Source organism: Micromys minutus (genome assembly GCF_963924665.1).
Source record: "Micromys minutus genome assembly, chromosome: 23".
Lineage (NCBI taxonomy): Eukaryota > Metazoa > Chordata > Mammalia > Rodentia > Muridae > Micromys > Micromys minutus.
The window spans coordinates 16,639,356-16,664,478 of NC_137958.1; the positions used below are offsets into that span (position 1 = coordinate 16,639,356).

Below are 25,123 nucleotides of genomic sequence, written 5' to 3' on the forward strand. Positions count from 1 at the left end.
TTATCTTATCTACATGATCATGATTACAGCTATAGTAAACACCAGGAAAACATGAGGAAATTATAATCAAATTCAAGAAGATATAAACTCTTCATTAATCTTCTAAGCATTCAGACTATTCCTCAGTTCATCAGTAATCCTTCTTATTTTCTTAGTCTTTTTCCATTTAACTTTGTAATATTTGAGTCCTTACTTTTCATTTTATTAACATTTGACTGAGCTGTCCTGTAGTGTTTCCATGCATACTTGGTTAATTCTCCCTCCACTCCATTCACGTGTCCCTATATACCCACTGAGAATTCTAACCCCTTCCATCTTTCATTCCTCAAATATCCCATCACCACCCAAATGTCATTGCCCCTCACACATAAAGATTAAACTCCATGATGTGCAGGTGAGATAAAACACGTAGCATTTTTCTCTCTGGCTTTGATGTCTAAATGTTCTGTGACTAGCTGTTTCAAGAGCCAGCTACTTTGATTTCCCTGTGACCTGGACTATGAGCAGACTGAACTTTTTCTTTATTAAGTTGAATTTGGCAGAGTGGAGCATTTTATTACAGCAAGAAAAGAAACCAAGGCAGCATCCTTTGTTTAGATCCGGAAGTGGAATAGCTGGGTTACAGCAGTGTTACATCTTTTGAGAAAACCCCATACTGATCATATGCAGTTATACAAGCTTATATTGCCTGGTATCAGCAGTGGGTAGAATGCCATTTTCGTCATGTTTGTTTTTTTTTTAAATTGAACAACTTTATTTTAAAAAACAAAGATAAATGTACAAATTTTAAAAGCATTTTGCATAAAAGTATATGAATACATTTTTGTCCGTACTTGATTTTTTATCAAGGATTGATAGTATGCCTTAAAATCTTACTAGTTACAGTGAGCATAAAGTACATGTAAAACAAGATGTAGCCTGGAAATAGTCAAAGTTTTCTTGGTGTGGGAAGATTAAGCATAATGGTTTTTCATTTTCATTTTTTTTTTTTTTTGGCCTGTGTTTTTCTTGAACTTCATATAGTCTGTGAGTTGTTTCTGGGGTGTTCAGAGCTTTCTTGGGTTAATATCCAATTATCAGTGACTGCATATTATGTCTGTTCTTTTGTGACTGGGTTATCTCACTCAGGATGATATTCTCTAGATGCATCCATTTTTCTTAAGAATTTCATAAAGTCATTGTTTCTGAAAGCTGAGTAGTACTCCATTGGGTAAATGTACCACAATTTTTGTATCTGCTCATCTACTGAAGGACATCTGGGTTTTTTCCAGCTCCTGGCTATTATAAATAGGGCTGCTATGAACATCGTGGTGCGTGTGTCTTTGTTGTATATTGGAGCTTCTCTGGGATATATGCCCAAAAGTGGAGTAACTGGGTCTTTAGGTAGTACTATGTCTAATTTTCTGAGGAACCACCAGACTGATTTCCAGAGTGGTTGTACCAGTTTACAACCCCATCAAGAGTGGAGAAGTGTTCCTCTTTCTCCGCATCCTTTCCAGCATCTGCTGTCATCTGAATTTTTGATCTTAGCCGTTCTGACTGGTGTGAGGTGGAATCTCAGGGTTGTTTTGATTTGCATTACCTGATGGCTAATGATGTAGAGCACGTCCTTATATTCTTCTCAGCCATTCAATATTCCTTAATTAAAAACTTTTTTTTATTTCTCTACCCCATTTTTAATAGGGTTGTTTGATTCTCTGGTATCTAGCTTCTTAAGTTCTTTGTATATCTTCATATTAGGCCTCTATCAGATGGTTGGTTGGTAAAGATCTTTTCCCAATATGTTGGCTGCCATTTTGTTTTCTTGACAGTGTCCTTAACCTTACAGAAACCTTGCAATCTTGTTAAGTCCCATTTGTCGATATTTGACCTTAGAGCATGAGTCATTGATGTTCTGTTCAAGAAATTTCTCCTGTGCCTATGATTACTAAGGTTTTCCCTACTTTCTCTTGTAATAGTTTCAGTATACCTGCTTTAATGTTTTGTCATGTTCTTAACAGTATTTTTTTTTCTGTACACAAACAGCAACCTTGGAGAGAAAGAATATCCCATTCAAGAAATACCAAGAGAATGAGCTTAACCTTAGAGGCAAACACCTCTACAGTGCAGACTAGGAGACTGAAGAGAGGATTTTACAAAGGCATGAGAAAACTGGAAGACCTCCTGTGCTTACCAATTCACAAAACGAACATGGTTTAGATGACTTTATACCTGAAAGTGGTCTTCAAATTCAACAAAATCAAAAATGTAATGATATGGTTTTCAGAATTAGGAAAAAAAAAACTTAAAATTCATATGGAAACAAAAGGTCCTGAGTAGCCAAAGTAAATGGGCAGAATGAACAACCCCATAGGTGCATGATTGCTGACATTTAATTATGCAGGGGGTCCCAGCACAGTGACAGGGGTGAGTATCAACATGGCTGTTCCTCAGGTTTTGTTAGTGTGTGGAAGAAACTTTCTGTTTAGAATGTTTGACAATGTCTTAGATAACTGGAAGGAAAGTTGATAGGAGTAGCTCCGTTCCTGAGAAGCATTTCTATAGTCGGAGGTGGAGAAACCAGAGAAGTTCCAGAGATGAGATAACTTTAACAAAACGAAACAACTCTGTCTGAAAGTGGAAATCGGATTAAATGAAGAGAAAACGGGAGGATCATATGACGTTTCTTCATCTAGCTGTATATATGTATGTATAAATTATATAAAACCGAACAGAAAGGAATTGTGGTCCACCTACATTAGCAACAACAAACATTGTTACTTACTAAAAAAAATAACTTCAAAAAGAACATGAACAATAATATCTGGAGTTTTGTACCCAAAGTTCTGATCTTTAAAAGTCAATTAAGACATGATTTATGAACTGAAATTTCTAAATTTAAGTTAAATAACAAACTAAATATCATTTTAAATAAGTCAGTTTCTAAAATATTTTATTCTGAAATAAAGAACGAAAACTGGAAAGGCTGCATGTGTTTTCTGCTTGATTTCTGCAGGCAGCAGTTGTACTGGGCAAACAAGCCCAGTCTTTGCTAGCATAGTTCAAGTGTAGCCAGCCTTCTGTTTGACTACACATTAGCTGACTGTTTGACTAGTATTCAGCAAACACCATACCATAATAACTCCTATCATTTTAAACAATAAAATGTAAGGTAAGAAGGAATAGGCATAGGGTAATGTTAACTTTAAATGAAAGCATGGCTTATCCATTTATAAAGTTCTTTTTAAAAAGCATGTAATATCCTGTTTCAAACATATCTTAAAGTATATACCAAGAAGGGTATACTAAAATAAAAATATGAGTGAAATGAATATATGTTTATAAACAGAAGGGTAAACATGGTATTTCTTACATATGAACTTTAGTACTTTATATTTAATACTACAGAAAATTAGTTTTCCTATATTTTAAAGTTTGTATGTTTACAAACAGGTAAACACATTTAACTTGAAAGCCCAATAAACAAAATTTAGCTTGCCTTGGCAGACAACATCAAAATAAAATATATTCATGTGTTTAAAAATAGGAAAATATTTTTACAATCACTGATATTCCCATATCTTTAACTCTTAAAATCCCATCAAGTTTCTGGTAGTAACACCAAATTTGACAAGTTGAAAGTGTCAGACTCACCTCTGACCTCCTTCCCCGGTTCAGGTAGGTGCATACTGGGCTAAACGCTCCACTCCCGCAGACATACAGGTGAGTACGGTTGAAGGTCTGAATAACACGGACGAAATTTCCACAGCCGTGCTAGCAAAAAAAAAAAAAAAAAAAAAAAAAAAAAAAGGCATTTAGCAGGGCCATATCTCTGTACTCTGTAGAGCAGCTCCAAACCTGATGTTTGAAGTGGAAGGTGACCTCTGTTGTTATCCACACCCTGGAGGAACTGCACACAGCTTGCAATGGCAATCGGGAAACACCCATCTAACTTACAGTATAAGAAATCAAACGTTGAAATCTGGAATCCTGAAAAATCCAGCTACTTTAGATGACCACAGCACTATTACTTAAGGAATACCTCAACTAAGATTTACCAAACTTTAGCTGGTGATCTCAGAACTCCAGCCATTTTCAGTGACTAGAACAGACAAAAAGCCTTTTACTCTTACAGAGCTCAGTTGGACAAAGCGGGAATTCATACATCAATTTATTTTTTTACTGTAATGGTTCATATGCTCTACGAGGTTATAAAACATGTATGGGTGGGAGGTGGTTGTGTTCATGCACAATCATGTGTGTGCTTATGTATGGAAACTTGATACTGGTGACAGGAGTCTTTCTCAATCACTCTTCACAATGTTTCATAGAGACAGAGCCTCTGTGTTCAATCCAGAACATACTGATATGGATAAACTGGCAAGACAGATTAATCTGGGATGCTCGTGATCACCATCTGAGCACTGGAATGACAGCTGGCGAGGTTGCCAAGTCAACCCAGCAAACAATTTACATGGGTTCTCTGGACTTGAATCCTGGTCCTCGCACTTGCTATTTACATGCTAAGGGCTTGAACAGCTCAGCTGTTACCTAAGCTGAACCTATGTAAGGCTTTATGGTCTACAGTTTTATAACCTCACTCTCTTATATGATCAAGTTCAGGCCTACAGTGATCAGCCAGCAAGATAGATCAACAGGGAATTTATTGTCACCAAACCTGGAAACCTGAGCTTCATCACCCCCAAACTACAGTGTTAAGCAAGAAAAATGACCTTTGAAAATTTATTCTTAGACTTGCATTTGTTTTTGCACTTACAGAAGTCATACACAGTAAATTAGATAGATAAATGCAAAAGAGTAATGCATAAATTAAATTAGCACATGTGTTCGCGCATGCTTAAGCTATACAAACATATTTGTAGTGAAATTGTACTCATCCATATTTCATATTATTATGAGTTCATCATGGTAACTATGGGTACCTTATCTAATTAATACATGAAAGCTATCTTAGAATACATGCATAGCAGCAACTCTCTATGAAGGACGGTGGATCAGTCTGTCTACCCATTGTCCCCATCAAACATGCTTTTCATTTCCTGTTTCTCACCTGGCTCTTGTTTAACTAAAGGGGCAAGCATGTCATTGCTGTGCTTCTAAATTATCTGTGACCTTTCAGAGTCTGTAACTTCTCCCTGGCCAAATTAATCACTCCAAACTCCAAAGTTGATAAGCTCATTATTTTTGCTTATTATAAATTAACATCGCCTGAGACAGAATTATTTCTCCTTTACAGTCATTTTTCTCACCAAGACCTTTATTGAAAATAATTTTATCATCTGAGGTGAGTCTTTATTGTTTAATAAAGGATATAAATATATTAGATTTAATGATATTGTCCCCCTGTAGAGCCTATAATACGTGTTGCTTTTTTATTGTTTCTGGGTTCATCAAATACCTAGTATCTGTGTTACCACACAGTAAAACAAAGCAAAATGCTACAATAAAAGCTAAACTTGATTAAAATTTATATTATCTGATATATTTCATCAATTTTATATTCATTTTTATTTGTCAGGTATATTTTTTTTTTGTGCATGGGAATTCTAAGCAAACATTTCTAATAAGAATTATTAGTAAATCTTTAATTCTAATGTCAAAGAACGTAATTCTTAAAATCCAGATTGTACATTTTATTTCAACATTAAGACAGGAATAGTCTGTGTTAAACATATAGTGCTATTGCTTGACAACTATTTCTAGAGGTACCTGGACTCTATTGCTATTGTCCATACAGAAGAATTGACAATACCCATGCTTAGTATTAAAGCACAATAAAATTATAGGAAAATGTAGGGATATATTGAAGATTTTATCAAATAACTTTTAATCATCACAAAACATATAACAGTAAGTTTCTATTTCACCAAAGGGAGAAAGTGACCAAGTGATTAGGCCAAGAAACTTTAGAAAAACATGAAAGTCACTATTTGGAAACTGAATATGCACCTGTATCTACAGTCTATATACTATTCATGTAGCAATTGCTGTAAATTAGAAATGCAAGCCTCTTTTTAAACATTTATTTATTCATTTTATTTATTAGTAGACTGTGACTGTCTTCACACACACAAGAAGAGGACATCAAATTGGTTGTGAGCCACCATGTTGTTTCTGAGATTTGAACTCAGGACCTCTAAAAGGGCAGCCAGTGCTCTTAACCACTGAACCATCTCTCCAGCCCCCCACAAACCTTCTTGAACAAAACATCAGGAAGGTCAGTAATATTGCTTTAGGATATTATTGTGGTAAAAGTCTAGACATGATCAGTCATGCATCAGTAAGAATATGTTTTCATCAGGGAGTAAAGGAAAATTGTTCAAACATGTGAATTTGTTCAAAGAACCCCCAGGAGAGCACTGTTCTCCACACTGTCCTCTACTCTGTTGCTTTCCTTGATGCCAACAAAATGCACATGTTTTTCCTGTATTTTCACCCACGAGGTTTCCTTTATGTTGTAATGTGCTGTCCTGTTTCTTTTACCTCATTTCCAGTCTGTTAACTCGGTAAAATATGAACTTGAAAATGTAAGACTTGGGCCTGGGTCACTCCTGGAGATGGTTTACAAGCCCAACTTTTTCCAACTAGATATGGTAGGGAAAAACATAACTAAGTCTGTGTTTACACAAATGATGTCTTTCATAACCGGAATTATGGTAGATAGACGGTAGGTGTTTAATGTTCTCAGAAAGAGAACATCTTTCAGTCTAGAGCCACAGTTCTCAACCTTTCTAATGCTGCCAGTTTATTTGTCAGGTATATATTTTTTGTGCATGGGAATTCTAAGCAAACATTTCTAATAAGAATTATTAGTAAATCTTTAATTCTAATGTCAAAGAAAGTAATTCTTAAAATCCAGATTTTAAAACAGTCCCTCATGCTGTAGTGATCCTCACCTTAAATTATCTTTGTTACTATTTCATAACTCTAATTTTCCTCCTATTCTGAATCATAATGTAAATATCTCTGTCTTCCAATGGCCTTAGTTGATCCCTGTGAAGTTTGACCCACACCTAAGAGGTCGGGACCCACAGACTGAGAACCATTGCTTTAAGAGTTTTTGGTTGCCTTAACTTTATTCAAACTTTACAGAAATTTTTATCTGTGACTGTCTTAAAAGTTGATCACATTGACAAAAATTTCTTTCATTATGGATTAGTTTCTGTGGTGACTGGCCTGTCCCAATACATCTCTGAAGTACTTACTTTCAAGACTTCATATGCACATCAATCCTTTTTACCATCTTTTGTCTGTATTGTAATGTGCTCAGTCAGACTTTTCTAGACTAAAAGTTGATGCTAATACCTAATATGATCTCAAACCTGGATGCATAGGGGTAAGTATACTAGATTTTCAACTTAATAATTTTATTTCTATTGCATTCCTTAATTTGCATCTATTTTCTTGCTCATTTAAAATAGGGCAACCTTTTCCAACTAGATATGGTAGAGAAAAGCAAAACTAAATCTGTGCTCACACAAATTATGTCTTTCATAAGGCGAATTATGTTAGACAGTTGGTGTATAATGTTCTTTATCAAATGAATAACTCAGAGTAAGACTAAATGAAAAGAGGAAACTTTTACCAAATTATTTGACTATATATATGTATGTATGTATATCATTTACATATATACATGATTGGGTTCATCAAAGATTAGCTCCATGAATTTCTTATGTAGTATTCAAGAATAATTTAGTGTCAATAAGAGTCAGTCATTCACAGAAGTCAATGCAGGTTCCTTAATTGACTCTTTGCACTGAAGTCCACATAAGGGACTCCAGTTTGCACAAGTGCTCCAGTGCACATTTGTCAATACGTATATCTGCTTTGATTGTGGTTTGTTACTGTTTTAATTAACAAATGTACTATTCATCATTGTTGACTTATTTATCTGGAATGTGCAGGCTCATGACTATTTTTTCACCAAGAATCTTAAAAATAGTTCCCATGGTATCTGGGAGTTGCTCCAGACACTCACAGAATCATTATTTCAGCAGCCTGCTGAGAGTTCTCTAGGTTGGAGCCACTTGGTACAAGATTTATTGGTGAAATCAATCATGAAAAGTGTCTGTGTTAAATAGTGAAGCAAGGCAGGAAAGTTTAACCAGTCAGGAATTCTAAAGTTACAGATGGTACGAGAATTCCAGTCCCGCCACATTTACACTTTCCACATTAGTCCTGCCAACACCACTAATCTCAGATTCAGCTGTTCTCAAACTATGTGTATCAGAAGACTAAGTAGTTACCCCCCCACCCTCTGTGTCTGTGTGTGTGTGTGTGTATGTGTGTGTTTGTGTGTGTATGTGTGTGTGTGTGTGTGTGTGTGTGTGTGTTTGGTGTAGCAAGAATGTGTGGATAGGTGGGGATCAGAGTATGTATATGATGTAGGTGAAGAGAGGATCTGTGTATATGTATTGTGTATGTCTGCATGTGCTTTAACTACTTACTGTAGGATCTTTGCCAGCCATTTTGCATTCTTCAACTTTGATTGTTGATGCCGGCCAGAAAACCTGCTCAGAAAGAAAAAGAAAATGTGTATAATCCTATTCAGGTACATACTAATATTGCATTCTTATGCCTTTGACTATCTGCTTTTTTTTAAGGTCTTACTAGTTTTGCTTTTTAAAATTCTTCCTATGCCTTCTGAATTCAAGTCCTTGGGCTCCTGTTATTATACCATTTATGTTTTGCTTATCCAATTAGTTTTTCTTTAACAAATCCCTTTCAATAACACTTGGAATTTTATAATTCTCTAGTCATTTTAAAGATAAATGTTCAAAATATAATCCACGTTTGACCTTTGGATTTATAGTTTTACCAATTGCTTATCTCACTATGAATTATGTTTATGTGGCTATCTTAGGTTAATGCTACCTTTGGTAGAACAGACAGACAGACTGACAGATTTACCTAAAGTAGGTCTCCATGTACGTTAACAATGTGTCACACGAAATGAAACCACAGAGTTTAACTGAAGCACTGTACTAACATTGTAAATCACTGCTGCCTTGGGTCACCTGTGGCAGAGAAAAATACCTCTTGAGTTGTCAGCTTTTACTATCATAAATGTGAAATATGCTGTCTATAATGAACTTAGACAGTCTCGGTCTTACTCCACTGATGCTTAATTTACTTTCCTATTGTAAAAATAAAATGATAAATGTAGTTCAAATAAGCATTCAAATATCCCTGAAGCCTGATAGCATCATTCCTTACACTCTGTGGATTATAGGTAGATGACATGGTACGTCTTCCTTTACCCCAACCAGACTTCTCATGGCAAAGTCCCCTCAAGCTACTTCATCTTCTTCTAAATACATGAAAATGCAAGACATGGTTTTTCATTCATTTGCAGCTAAAATGGATTTTTCAAATCTTTTTAAGCCAAATGGAAGAAATTGAACTAAGTATATGTTTCAGTCCTTAGTTAAAAAGTAACTTAGTTCTGTGTTTGTGCATGTGCATGTGAGTGTGTGTGTGTGTGTGTGTGTGTGTGTGTGTGTGTGTTTCTCCATGTGTTTGGTAGTTTCTGGTATTGTAATCCATTACATCATATACTTGTATATTTAATATAGTGAATTTTCTAAATATAATGTCTAGATTTCCTTCAAGAAAACGATGAACTTACACTCAAAGGTTCTTGACTGATATTGTTGATATTCAAGGACAGGATGTGGTCTTTGCTCCCCACATATATCCGGTCTTGATCTTCATCCATCAGTAATATTCTGTAGTCTAACTGCTGGTGGGACAGACTAAAGTATTCAGAGGTTTTGGTTTCTCGAAGCTCTGAAATAGGGGACAAGAAAAGTTAAACAGGACGTGCTGTCTCTATAATTCTAGAATTTTACTGAAAAGTTTTAGAAAAACGTTTACCAAAAAAGCAAAAATAAACATAGACTTACATTCTACGATACCAATATTTCTATTTATAACTTTCAGAATAACCAACAGCTCTCAAACTAGAATCAAGTCCCTTGAAGGAATTGGGAATTCATTCCCAGTACTGTAAACTTTGCCACCTACTCGTGGTCGGAGAAGCCATGGGTTAAATAGGAGAGCCTAGTCTTTTCCTTAAACTAATATCATTTCTAACTGCATTGTAAATACTTAGTGCAATTTTCACTCTATCTCAAATAAGCATTTGCAACAGACAGAGAGTACTATAGAGATCCACACTGGTCAAAATGCTGAGCGTACGTGTCCAGGCGGTGTTTCCACCACTTAATACATCAGCAGTGCACCTTCTCCATCTAAAGCAGAGATGACATTATAAAAGGGGAGGAAGAGACGTTGTAAGGCCATAGCATCAGGATGCCTGTTGTGAGAAAGGTCTTTCTGTACAAGGAAAAGGTACCCATAGTCTCTCTCAACAATATAGGTACCTGAACATGAGTGGACAAGGTTGGCGCAGATTGATAGTTCAACACTAACTAAGAAAACTCCAGAAACTGCTCCTGCTATATGTATAGCTACTGGTGGTGAGTGGCTGTCAAGAAAAAAGATTCAATCTCCTCCAGCGATGAGCACCCACAGGTTTTCAATATAAAGCGGTCATCTATATATATATATATATATATATATGTATATATATATATATATATATATATATATATACATCAAATGTGTGTGAACTTACCTATATGCATATCTATATTTATCTCTATCTATAATCTCTATTTATATATAATCTATGTCTGTTTCTCTCTATTTATACACACACACACACACACACACACAATTAAAGAAGATAGGAACATTAATTTGAAAATGAAGGACATAGGGCAAGTTGGAGAATGAGGAGGGAGGAAATCAAGTGATGAATTATTCATATACAAAGTTCTTAAAAATTAATTTAAAAAATCAATTTAAAAGTTGTATTTGTTAACATTGATTTCAAATTCTTGACTTTGCTGAAAAAAATCAGAAAGTAAAACTTTACACTGACTCTGTAAGATTCAAAAATTATTTTCATTTTCAAGAATCTCAAATTTATTAGCATAAGTCATCAGCCACTTGAAATATAGTTAAATATCTACAGTGAGTAGGAAGAGAAATCAATGGCATGAAGAATATTTTACTTCTCGCTTATGGTTTATTCTCAAATTCAGTATATTCATTGTTTTAGTTTCTCTCCAAATAACTGAATAACTGACACATTTCCTCAAAGCAATTTCCACTGCCATAGTATACTTCACTTGGAAATGATTATTTTCCTGTTTCTACTTCAAGAGGCAACGCCATTTGAATGACAATATGTCTATGAATACGTGGAAAGGAGAGCCTGGATTTAGATATTTGCATCCTCAGATTTATAACCTTCTAATGATCAGTGACTTGGCTCCATTAATCTGCTCCTCTTACATTGACTATCTGTCTGTGAGCTGAACACTGAAAGCCAGGAAGGCTCCAAACAGTAAGGACATCAACATTCATGATGCGGGTAGCTTTCTCTGCAGACAAGACACTCAAATGCAAAACCCTAGGTTTCAATTCTAGACTTTCCTCTATTCCTTTGCCCTTGTGCTGATGATCTTAGACAGTGGCAAGCTTTGAAAGTAGGTGCTTTCTAAGGTTTCTGATTTCATGACATGTTAATTTTATGTTTGGAGGCCTAGATCAAACGTCATTATTCTAGAACAATTGCTAATGGGCATGGTTTGACTTACAGCAAAATATAACACAGTATAGATTGCTATAGGAAGTAAAGGAGCTCATCAGTGACAGCTCATCTGAAGGCCAAGCCGAATCAGGTTTAGCCCTGATGGTTCAGTTCACCACTTCAGAATGGTGCCGTGATCTAGTTCACATAGTGTGAGCCAATAACGTGGAATGACAAGAGAACTGGATAGATGGCTGGGCTTAAAAATGAACAAAGTAACCTTCCTGTGCCTCCATTTCTTCTTCAGTAAATAAGAGTTTGTTTTTTTGTGGTGTGTGTGTGTGTGTGTGTGTGTGTGTGTGTGTGTGTGTGTGTGTGTCTGTCTGTGTCTGTGTGTGTGTCTGTGTGTGTGTAAGATTATTTATTTCTCTCAGACTTCCACATGACAGTCTAGCATTAAGAGAAGTCAAAGCAGAAGTAAGCCAAGAACTGAGGTACAGACCAGGAAGAAGCACTGCTCACTAACAGATGCTCCATGGTCTGCTTATGGATTGCTCAGCTACCTTTCTAAGTTTTAAAATATTTGTGTTTTAATTAAATATGATTACATCGCTTCATCCTTTCTTCTCTCTGTCTTCTCCTGTGTCCCCTTCAACCTCTCATTCACGTTCACATGATTGCATCTATTTTTTATTATTACTTTAAATATGTATATATGTGTATATATAAATATGTGTGTATGTATTTATATGTATATGCATACACATATTTCAACAGTAACATCTAATAAATGTTCCCATCAAAACAAAATGAATTAACATATGGAGAGATTTTAAATAAGTAGAAATGTTAAAGTTCCAGCTATTGTGAAATTACTAATATTAACTTTGGATTAATAGTTACAGGGAAAACATGGACTAGCACAGTTGCTGAGCTAATTGACAACCCAAACATCTGTGTGCTTTTAGAAACCTTGACTAGGCTGTTTTGTTAACAGTTCTGTCTTTTGTATTTACAGCTGCTGTAACCTTTTCACCTGCCCAATACAGTTTATATACAACAAAGTGTAGCTAGTTTCTCAAATGCCCCCCTTTTCTCCTTTCCTCCTCCTTTCCTTGGGTCCTTTCTCCACTTTGTTGCCCAATCTGCATTAAAATAAAACCAAGCCTGTGGTCTTAGCTGAGAAATAAATACTGAATGCAATTTGCAGGTCTTCTCTACCTGTTTCATCAGAAAACAGAGTGGGTGCCAAAGGGGGCAGTAACCACATCAACCTAAAGACCTTTCTGGTCAGAGAGTTTTTATCTGGCTTTTCTGACCATAAAACAGCTTCAGATTTAATTATCTGTAGCCCACTGGCAGTTGACAGCTGTTATCCAGGAAGATTGATGTCACAACTGTCACTCGTGTGATCTCTACCCAGGGTATTTTGTTAAAATGTTACTTAAATTATTGTGAGTAGTGATAACGGAGCTTTTGGAACTGTGGGCAAGAAAAGGGAGGGAGTTCAAAACAGTGAGAGTTTCATTCATAAAGAGAACAGCCCAAGAATCTATCTTCTCCCTCTACATAGATCCAAAGTACAGAGCCATAGGTCAGTGGCCTTGTCACAGAGAAAATGACTGACCTAATTAGTGTACTATAGTGAAGGGAAGACATTGCTCTTTTTAGTAAGAACTGTCTCTAAGCAAGGCCATAAATGAGGCTGACCTGCATTTCTTTTAAATACAGATAATGATAACATTTTTCTGCACAGCATCATAGCTAGGGCTTCCTTTTTCAGGCCGTGCTGATATGATTGAGAAGGAGCGTGGCTGAGGATAGAGTTTGTATGTAGCACTGGAAAAGTTAGAAAACGCAGTGACTCCACAAAGGGCAGCATAGGTCTCCAAGTTCCTGAGAAAAATCTCCTGGGAAAGGGCATTGAGAATACGTATTTCTGCCCCAATAACCACATTCTTATAGATGTCCATGATGGAAAATTACTGTAATGTAGTCAACACCAAAGTTCTGTCAGGGAAATTTTTCAGAATAATATGCTTACCTAACATTTGCATGCTCAGATGGATATTTCTGCATTATAGACATCATTGTGAGCCTTGAGAACGTAAATAAAACTGAGGGGACAACAGGGTCCCTAGCAAGATAAGTTGACAGTCTGCAGTAGTTAAAATATCAATCCAGCAATGAGAATGTGGGTGAGTATATAACATATTATGTCTGTCAGTAATGTAATATTCCTAACCACATGAGAAGTAATTTAGACCAGCAATAGTAATAATTTAGTGATGAGAGGTCATGAAGCTATATTGTGAAGAGTGTTCTTCATTGAAAATGTATTCATATGTTCACATATGTTATCTTGGTATAAGGTATGGGGATCCTTTTATGAATGATAAACATTACTCACACTCCCTACCAAGGAAAATCATTTACTAAGAATACTACACTGTCCTTTGTTTTTTATAAATGTCCTGATTAGGTAAAGAATTATTGCAGTGAAAATCAATTCCCAGGTCTCTCTCAGTTAGAGGCAGATAAAATGGTTACTCATTAATCATAGCTAAAGCTTGGGCTCTAATGTCAGTTTATTTATTCAGCACATATTTATGGCATGTTTAGCACTGTAGGCTAAATGCTTTGCTCAAATACACGGTGCAGGTAAGAAGATAAGCTCTTGAGACAATTTAACCCCGGGGCCCTTTGTTCTGTTACTTTTATGGAGCAAGCCCATAGAAAGTCTTGGGAGAAACTTCTCCTGAGCCCCAGGCAGAGGGCACAGGACAAATGTCAAAGCTTTGGGTGCTTTCTTCTTCAGAGCAAGTGATCTGACTGGATAACTTCCTCTTCTGGGTGTTTTGTTTTAGATTTTTAACTAGAGAATTCTCCTTGAGGCTCAGTGTATTGAAACCGGGTTAGAAACTAAATTTTACCTGTCCCTTCAAGGGAAAAATAAAGTAGATAAGGAGTTGAAAGGGCAGCTCAGTAGAATTATAGTTCTTAATCCCTAATATAAACAGAGAGCAGCAGGCAGATTGTTAAAATCACATTTGCTCAAAAGTAACAGCCCCAAACAGCAGCCATATGTGGGCTCATCAGTAGAACAAGGAATGCAGCTTTAAACACACACCTCACTCAAGTGCTATTCAAAACTTCTGTATCCAGCCCTGGGACCTCCCTCAAACCCTTTAGATTCGGTGGGTTTTACTGGTCCTCTTAAACCAGATCACAAGACTGGAATATTTGCAAAGGGAAGATAGTCCCTAATCTGTGAGCAGAACCAGATAGCCCCACCCCCATTTTTCTAAACATAAAGACACAGCACCTTTGTAGTTCTGGTATGTCGTTGCACTGCACATGAGTTTTTACAGCGTTTAAAGAAGCATTGTAAATGCTTCAGTGTATTGAATTTTCTTCCTCCCTTGGAAAACGCAAAGACCGCACTGCAAGGGACCGTGCCCAAGTCTGTCACAGCATACTGGTGCAGTTTTTAACCAGGGCCTGGAGGCTGGGTGCAGAGACTATGATCCTGCATGGTTCATGCAGAAGATAAAAGGTTCTTTCTTCTGTTTTTTTTTTTTTTTTTGATGGATGAATGAGATTACAGCAAAGGGACTGAAGTAGCACATGACTGAAAAAGCGACCGAGGGAAACTGCTCTATTCAGTGAGTCTGGCCAGGGAAAGGCAACTGTGACGCAAAATGGATTTCCCAGGCATTGCATAAGGGAGCAGCTTAACAGACATACAGGGGCCTTTATGAAGACCGAGTCTCACTGCATTTTGCCACAGACAGACCCAGTCTGTGCCTGTTTTTGCAGCGTAATTGCCAATAATGCCCCTTTGATTCTCAAAACACTCATGGTCTGGATGGCAAGTTCTGTGTTCACTGTATTTTAAAGTTCCCACTTAATAACTTTCTTAAACAGCATACGATTACATTTGAAACAAGTCCAACATTTTAACCTTTAGTAAAAACCCCAGTTAGGGCTACTAGAGTAATTATTGGCCTTTTTTTGTTTTTTTTTTTTTTTTTTTGCCTCAAGGCCATGAGATACAATATTCTTCTGGATCACAAGAATCTTCCTGCTGTTTCTAACTATATTTATAACCCTGATAAGACCTTGAACATAATTTAAATGGGGCTGTGCTGTTAAAAATGACTTGTGTTTTCAGATCCTGACAGATCTTCTGTTGCTGAAAGTTTCTTATTTCCCTTTGGGCTTTTCCCTCTTATAGAAGTTTCACAAAGGTTCAGAATACTGTGTGTAAAAGTCAGATGGCACAGGTACTATTGTTAAAATGTACTTCGTTTTTAATGCAAGACCCCAAATATGAGACAAAAGTATTTTTCCATTCATGTTGTATTTTTCTGCTAAGCAGTTTAGGGTGTTTTAATGTCTGCAATCTAAAACTCTGGTCACAAATCTGTAAAAATGAAAGTTTCATCCAGCTTCAGAAAATTAAGAGTATTCTTAAAGAAGTTATTATGAAGAATCTGTGGAAGAGAATATGAGAATTGTCAATGTTTCAGTCGGCTGCTGAATTTTTAACTTATGTCTGTGCAGGACTTTCAAAGATCTCTCTCTCTCTCTCTCTCTCTCTCTCTCTCTCTCTCTCTCACACACACACACACACACACACACACACACCCACACACACAAACACAAACCCACACACAAATACACACACATACTACTACTGCGCCTTTAAACAGTATCTAGAAAATTCAAGAATTCAAGACAGGATGATGTCATTTAGTGGAATGGTTGATGTTCTCCACCAGCCACAATCTGGAGTCCTGTAGAAGACAAGCCTCTTACACGGCTGTCAGAATGTGTGCAGACTGGATTAGGCTCTGGATACGTCTAGGAGGGAATATCTAGATAAGGTTCCTTGAGATGGGCCAACTTGCAGTACATGTGGTATTGTATTAATTAATATAGCTACTCAAGTCACCCCTCTGGTGGTGGCGTGTGTTCCTCAGGACCCTCCAAAATGCCTTGGATTCTCGAATGAAAGACACACACATGCAGCCTTATTTTTTAATATGTCCTGAGCAGCTCAACAACTGGGTCACTCACTCCCAAACTTTCACATTGTTAACACCTCCCATCCAATACTCCTCAATTATTAGTTACTAAAATCTGTACTTCATCTTTGTTACCCCAGATCCAATTGGGAAGGGGGAGCCTTGGGCCTGATCTTCCCCAGCTCTTGCATACCTGTTATGATGTCTTCTGAAGCTCTTCTGTCTGATCCCCCTGCTTTTCTGGCATGAGGTAACCAGCAACTTTATTACCAATTAGAGCCACTTGGGGGCAGGACCCCATGGTGTCTTACATGTAGAAGTACAAACTCCCATGTAACTTGGGAACCCAATTAACATACTATAAGCAATAAAGTAAATCCACAACAATGTGGAGGTAGTCCACTAGGGCAGAGCATCCCCACCCATTTGTAATGGGTGATATTTGCAATCAGTATAGAATGAATTGCTTTCATGGTTATTTTGCTGCTGTTGGGAGCATAAGAGCTCATTCTAGTTGTTAATGTTTTACTTTGTTGTATCCCAGTTATGACAAAAATTAAAGGAGTTAGAAAGAGTTCGACTTATACCTGGAGTGAAAATATGCGTTGTCACGGGAAATGTGTGGAGGCAGGGGCAGGCACAATTCACCTACATCTGGGCAGTTGAATGATGGGCGTTTCTGTTGAGCTCAAGACCCATTAGAAATATTTATTTATATCATCATGGAATAGCCCTCACTCTGATACACTTTTTATATTCTTTTATGAATCTCAAATGAATAAAAAATATTTCTAAAACCTTCTCTCAGAAATATAGTGACATCATTAAAACTGTATTTTTTTCCAAGATAAATGTGACTACACCAAAGAACAAGACTTTATTTTTTCTTTTTCTATTGAATCTATATTGTATTTATGATAAGTGCTTCACTCCAATAAGGAATGTTAACTTCTGACCTTTCTTCTAAGTTTACTTAGATCTGACGGGTACTGAGCACAAACTGTAGTATCCTCGTTGAAGAGTAGTTAATGGTGAAGTTCACTTGAGGTAAAGAAGATTCAGTTTTCAGATGCCTTCTGAGACTCTAAAGGGGCAGGAAATAGCTCCTGAAAAAGAGACTCAAATCTGAACCTATTTCTAAACTGTAGGAGGATAGCATAAATGTCCTGAGCATCTCTATTCTTCTCTGTGCTCAGGAGACACCTGCTTCGGTATTGAAATGGGAATACAGAAACAGACTTGTGAAATCTTATGCACTTTCTCCTGACAGCTACGTTCTAATGTTCTGAACAACTCTGGTAAAGATGCACTGGAGCAAGGTGTTCAGCAGCAGTGGTCCCAAGGTTCCCAGCACAGCAGAAGCATAATTACAAAGACAAAACGTTGACTAGAAAATGCTTTAGTGATTAGACTAAATCTGTCATCTGTCAAATATAGGACATTCATATTATATCCAATTATGTACAGACTTAAAAATTTTTTAGAATATTTTTTCATGCTGTTGTTTTTAAAGGAATCGATGAACAATGACAAATAAAATCAAGAAGGAAATACTGTAAAACATAAATATTCAAAGTCCTTGAGTGGTTGGACAAACTTAATACCAAAGAAAATCACTTCAAGCAGTATGTGTGCATTGGGCGGGGATGAGGGCTAGACGTGGAACTTCTGGTGAAAAATTCCCAAGAAAGGAAACATGAATCTATTCCTTATCTCCTCCCACCATAACAGCATCAGCAATGATTCTTACAAATTTATCATTGTCTATTCTGCATTTCCCCATATGTGTTAATTTCCCATTAAGTTGGACCTCATAGGACACATGGTAACCTTTGAGTGGAACCCTAGGTAACAGACTTATAACAATAAATGTAAAATGTCTCTCATGTCTTGGGTAAGGTCTTCCCAGTTGACTTCTATGAATGTAACAAATTCAGTACTTGAGCCATGGGTTTCTCTCCACAAAGCCTATATTTGTACATAATGAATTTTGCTCTTCTTAATAAACTACTATTTGAAGCATATTCATTTAGTGATTAGATCAGTATAAAATAAACAAATAAACAAAAACCCAAAGGGAAAAAATCTTGATGTCCTTAAAGAACGTTATGGGGGGGGAGGTGAAGGAAATACTTGACTTTTCCTCTTTTAACAATTAACTGAGCCATTCTCAATAGCAAGGTTCACTGTATTAAATAAAATAACTGGAATAAAGAATCAAAATGGTTAAAGCCAAGGATAGCTGCCTTTTAGCAGGGTCAAGGAAGTGTCTAGCATAAAGTGACCTGCAGACACACAAAATCAATGACGTGAAAGTCATTTCCCAGAGAATACACAGAGCTTGCATAGACATTTGATGGCTGCGTGAGAGTCAAAGGATGGATTGGTTGTGTTTAGGATTTACAAGGCAATTTGAATTGGACATTCTGGGCAACAGCATGGAGCCATCAATGTACAAAGAAAAGCTGCAAGTTCCTTGACTCTTACAAACAGCCTTAAAAGACACAAACTCTTAGTTGCCAAATGCACATTGCTGGACTGTTCCCATGTCACTAGAGATGACAACAACAGCAGCAGCAACAACAACAAACAAGCCTGAGAAGGCACAATGTAATTATGGTTGAAGTTTTGGAATGACAGTCTTAGCTAGTGATGACGTTGGATGAGATTGTTTTTGATGGAATATTAAGATCATGAAGAAGAGAGTATCTGTGTTCCAGGATTACTGCATGCCTTCAGAAATAAAATACACGTAGAAAAGATCTGGGGAATATTGTCCTATGAATAATTGTCTTAATGATTCCTTCACCTGAAAATGAGGGGTACTGAGAGGTCTCTCAGTGTTCTGTAAGTTCGTGTAAGTGTAATGACTCCCCGCTTGATGCTCAGGGTGAGTGATGCTTCTGAACAAACTACTGTGGTCCATATACAAGATCAAGTAGGCCTCACTTGTATGGTACCCAACAAATACTTGAAGTACATGAAGAGGGAAATGCAAATGACTAACTGGAAAGAACCTACACACTGCCAAAAATTATCTCTAATTCCTTCAAAACAAGACCACCCAGTTTTTGAGTAAGTTATATTACTCCGGACTGAACAACCCGGCACCCCAACCACTGCGAGTTCTTGAACTACCATTTCATTTGATGTCTTTTAAAACCCATTTTTTTAAAACTCGATTACAGGAAAAATATAATAAACTGCATATTGCACCATCTCAATTTAAAGTGTCAGGCATTACGAACAAAGAGATATGGAGACATTTGCCCTAAAGTAACAGCCATTTTATCTAAATATTATTTTTGTTCAATGTGACTCATTGTTTAGTGAAGTCACTGCCCTTGGCTTTAAAACAAGACACAAATTTGGAGAGCTGCAGGGAACAAGTTCATTTTGTTTTAAATACATTGGTCAGTCTAAATGCAGAGCCTGTTCTCTTTTCTGTGCTGGCTTCTCTTTGTATTTCCTGAGACCGTCTAACACATCCAATCGGTCACTACAGCAGGGCCCACTGTTCAGCCGTTACTGTGCTTCACTGTCTTTTGATTATGTTTAAGAGAATGACAAAGGATCCGCCTTTGTTCCACGTGGATTTAAGTCATATATATTCCCTTACCTTCATGCTACACTGGGAAACCACTTGATTTTTTTTTTTCCCTTTCCTGGGATCATATCTGAAAATACATCACTCAGCGCTTCACAAGAAGTCTTCAGTGTTACACTTCTTTGTTTTGCCTCTGAAAACATAATATTTATCTTTTTTTTTTTTCATGTGCTACACAGAGAGAGTCAGAAAGCAGGACTCAGAGTTTATTTTACAAAATGCGGCTGCCTTCATGGAGTAAACATTAGCCATGGCTGTACCTTTAATTTTCAACCTACAAAAGGAAATAAACCACATTCAAAAGTGGTGGAAATGAGGGTATGTAAAAGCAGAAAGGGCAGTGTCAGAAATGTTACATTGAATCTGAATATTAATGAAGCAGGGTCATACTTTTAATGTATGGAAATGTAATAGGGAAATTCCATTTACTTACAGCCATTTTAATCTGTGAGCCATAAAAGGAAAATCTATTATATTGATCAAGATAACAGGTTTTAGTAGCTGAGATGAGGCAAAGGACTGTTTCCCTGCCCATCTGGGTGACCAGGTCTAGACAGCCCTCTTGCTGTACAGGCTGAAACAGGCAGATAGGATGCCAGTCAGGTACTTGCCTCTGGTTTGTTTTCATCGCAGATGAACTCTCTGTAGTTCCCCAAATTAAAATGCACTGCAAGCTCTGTTACTTCAGCAATAATTAATGTGAAAAATAACAAAGGGTGTATTTTAAAAACATCACAGAAAATTACATTTTAGACAATCCAAGTTTAAAATCAATTTACTCAAAAAAAAAATACAGATAAATGGATTTTCTTGCTAATCTAATCCATTTTCCTGGAATGAAGTCTGGCTTGGGAAGACAGATCTATCCTCAGGTCTTGGCTCTGCATTTGGTTAGCAATGCAGCTTCAGGAAGTTCTTTAAGGTGTTGGTGCTTAAGCATCCCTATCTGAAAGGTGGTTATAACAATACCTGTCTGCTGGGACCATAAAGCTAATCTAGTAAGGAAGTGTGAAGGGCCACAGTCAAGTGGCTGTCAATCATAGCTGGGCGTCCTCAAATCAAGAAGGGAGTTTCAGTTTTAAATAAAGTATTGCTGCATTCTGTGGGCTTAATATTAATCCTGAGTTGTTGGAGTCCTAATTGTACTTAATTAAATCTGGTATGTTGGTGTCTTATCTTTCTTATGGCGTGGTCTATCATACACATGAGCTTAAGCCCTTAAACTTTTAACAAAAATAATTCATAATATCCTCAAAAAAGTAAATGATGAAAATAGAAACGGGGGCCCCGATTTTATCCAGTTTGCCTCTTTGATCTACCACTCACATAACAAACTTTGTATTGGCAATCTTTACATACAAAATGCCTATATATTCTATTAACATTTGACAAGGGATGTCTTGTCTAATAGCCACAACAGTCTTACTAACTTTTTCTTACAAAGAGCAGATATCTGGGGAACCGAGTTCTTTAGTTCTTTGTGGAAGGTGAGACCATCCTCATCCAAAGGGCTTGGCTTAGGTAACTATTCCTGAGGTAACTTAGATTTTTCATATTTCAATGCAAATGAGATACGCAAATTGCATGTAGTATTTCTTAGGTATAAAATGTCTCTTTTCACAAGGAATTACTTACAGATCTTTCCAGAGCTATTTGTTGACTTTATCAGTCTAGCCTGAGGATTAAGGACACTCCCAAAGTCAGACTATATTCTACCAAGGTTGGTTTCTTTCTGAGATTCATAAACCAGGGCTATTTTCTTGAACAGGACCACCTAAAGTCTCATATAAAGAAACCATGCTGATAATATTCTTTAACAGAGTCATATCCAGGGATCTTCAATTATTTCTGGATTTGGTCTAGAATTCCTTTTACATATGATTTGAGGCAACACTGGTATCAGTATCTGACTAGCCGAATGTGCATTGGAAGTATACATTTGTGAGTAGTGTTAACTGTAGCACATTTGAAACCAACATCCATTACAACTCGTGATGATCAGAGATAATTTACATCTGTCAAGTTTCCTCATTCCCCAAGGAGGCAAGCAAGAGTCTTGACAGTGTGTGGTGGAAAGAGGGCAGTTCCAGAAGCCCTGCAGACATCGAAAACTCCTGCACTGACAAGATTTTTCCCAAGGGTTGTTTATAAACTCTACACAGAACAGCCATTGAAAGGTTCATGATGTTATCAATTATTTTGGCTTCAAAACTGTTTTCCTACACAGTATCTCATATTCATATTATCCTAAGACCCTCAGCTCTGTTTCCAAAGGCCCATCTGGCAAATTTTCCTCTAAAAGTTACCAATGACAAAAAATTTTCCCCATGTTGCTGTGAAAGATATGACATAAAATAACATTTATTTTTATTATCATCTTATAAGGTATAGAACAGTCTAGAGTGTAGGCCCAGTGATAAAGGTGCACACACTTGTGTAACTAGTAGTTACTCTGATCTCTGGAGCCTAGTTTACTCATTGCCAAAAGAAGGATAATGATATTATCCATTTCTCATGTTTGACCACTTTGGACAAGTCAACAGATTACAGCAGAAAAGGTGCAGTTAGTTGTGTTGCATAGTTCGGAGAAGTGTGACTACTGACATCATCATTTTTGTCCTGGACAGTGTGTTAATCATCCTCAAACTAGTCATACATTCTCAAGGCTACCTAATAACCAAACACTGCTAAGGAAGAAAATGGAAAAGATGTCTTTCAAGCACTAGAACATATGACTTGAATGTTCTAGAAGGAATGTTCAAACCCATTCTGAGCTCTTAGCATTGCAGCACACTCCTATACCCTGAATGCCACACATCGGTTCTATAGTAAGCAAAATAGATTTGCTGATCTATACCTGTAGGTACAGCTTAAAATGTTACTACCTTCATTTTATAAAGTGTCAAATCCTTCCAGAGACTGCCTGATTATGTGTGCTTAATGAAAATTACTTAAACTGACCTTGTTAAAGTCTTTAATTGTCTGTCCTGTGTAGGAGCTAGGAAAAGAAAAGAGAACAGAGAGAGCTATTTATCACAAGCCTCAGCACTGTGTGGCATTTTCCTTTACCAGGCAGGAAATATAAGGTCGAAACAGTATAGATTGCTCTCAGATGGTTTCTAGTGAAGGGTAAATGTCTTAGGGTCTTTCTTTCTATTCTGCAGCATACAGTAAAAATAAAAAATTAAGGCAATGAAACCTTAAATTTTAGCCATCCAAATACAAACTGAAGAATTTCTTTAGTTTGGAGTTGGTAATCTTGTCAAACTGCCATCCATTTTGTGAAGATATTGTCCCCTTACCAATACTTGCTGTCTATGGACTGTTGACAGACGTATACTCTGTCACTTGTAGAGAGCCACTACTTCTGGTATTAAAGATTTTCGGTTTGTCCTTCTCTTTCCACAAATTTTAACAACCTCACTTAGAATTCTCTTTTTACTTTTCAAGAATTTAGGACCTATAACAATTCAGTACTGTGACCTGTCAAAAATTCATACTGAGACATCTACAGTAATCCTCACAGAGACAAAAGGAAGGACACTGAGCCCATGTCAACTAAAGGGCAGTACACCTACAAAATGCCCAACGTTGATCATACTGTGGAATGCCATGTTCTACTCTGCTAAATAATGGGCATGCTCTATGCAAAGCAAATGCATCACAGGTATAACACCCACCTAAATGTGATAGCCAGCTTTTAACCTTTGGTCATGTCGCCTAAGCCTCAATCTCAATTATGTGAAATAAAATGGTTTAGTCTTACAAAATGATTCAGCTATATGGAAATGAAAGTTTCTGATAGAAGTAACAAAATGCAAAGTAACATAATTACCAGTGTTTTCCTGTTACATTTTATTTAATTTCAAGAAACCCTGAAACTGTATTTAAAATCTACTACAATGTAAACTTTGACTTCTTTTTTTATAAACTTACTAAAGTATAAAGTGTACTTTATACTAAAAAGTACTTTATAAAAGGTGTACTTTTTATATAAAATATAAGGTGTAATTCATTTCTTATATTATTCTCTCATCCACATGAAATATATATTATTCTTTCTTTATATACATTAGTGTCTAAAACATAGTCATATGATTTTGAGGAATGGTTAGTTATGTAATTGAGCCAAAATCTAAATATATGTATTTCTAGTTTATTTGACATTCAGTGTAAGAATTAATCCAAATAACTAAACTATGAAATGATAAATAAATACTGTTTCAAGCCACATACTTTGCACAATTTGTCAAGAACTATGCTCTCTCTACTACCTACATAATTGACATAGTAGCTCTAAGAAGGAGCTACTGTTGACAGAATTAAGTATCCTTGACAAAAATGTTCTATATAAAGAGAATGTAAATTTCCTCAATTACTCCCTTTTACTCTAAAGCAATATAGAACGTCTACTCATCAAGAAGTTTATTTTACAAGATATTTCTATTGCCTTCAGGAATATCTAAACAATGAATAAAAGCAAGCCCAATCATGTCAGTTGGCAGACAGGAACCCTGTTCTACTCTGCCAAATAATTCATGCCTTTAGCATGTCTGTGGAAACATTCAGTTCCTCTTTTAAAATAGACTAGGATAAATTCTCAATCTCATCTGTTTTTATAGACAGAGGTGTTCTTATTCTGCAAAGTATTAAGATTTTTTTCTCTAAAGTATCATTAGAAAGAGACATAATGCACTAATGCCCAATTTTTTCCAAAGTTAGCTTTCTTTGCTTTATTCCTTTCTCAAATTCATTTATTATTTAGTGTTCTTTTCCTTTTTTCATAATTTATGCCATCACAAAACCCAGAGAAGATCATCATTTTACATGCCACATTTGCACTCATTTTTCAGTACAGGGAGGGTCTGTTGATGACAGTTT

The 25,123-nt window shown here is 36.5% G+C and overlaps 1 protein-coding gene across 1 annotated transcript in view; it reads right to left on the reverse strand.

Moving 5' to 3' along the window:
• The window catches only part of SEMA3C (semaphorin 3C), a 149,626-nt gene that overhangs the window by 62,961 nt on the left and 61,542 nt on the right, over positions 1–25,123 (reverse strand). Inside the window, exons 3-5 of the mRNA XM_080936134.1 lie at positions 9,632–9,792; positions 8,451–8,513; positions 3,634–3,753 (exon numbers count right to left, since the gene is read on the reverse strand). Coding sequence (XP_080792260.1) covers positions 3,634–3,753; positions 8,451–8,513; positions 9,632–9,792 — 344 coding nt within the window. The remainder of the gene's footprint in view (positions 1–3,633; positions 3,754–8,450; positions 8,514–9,631; positions 9,793–25,123) is intronic.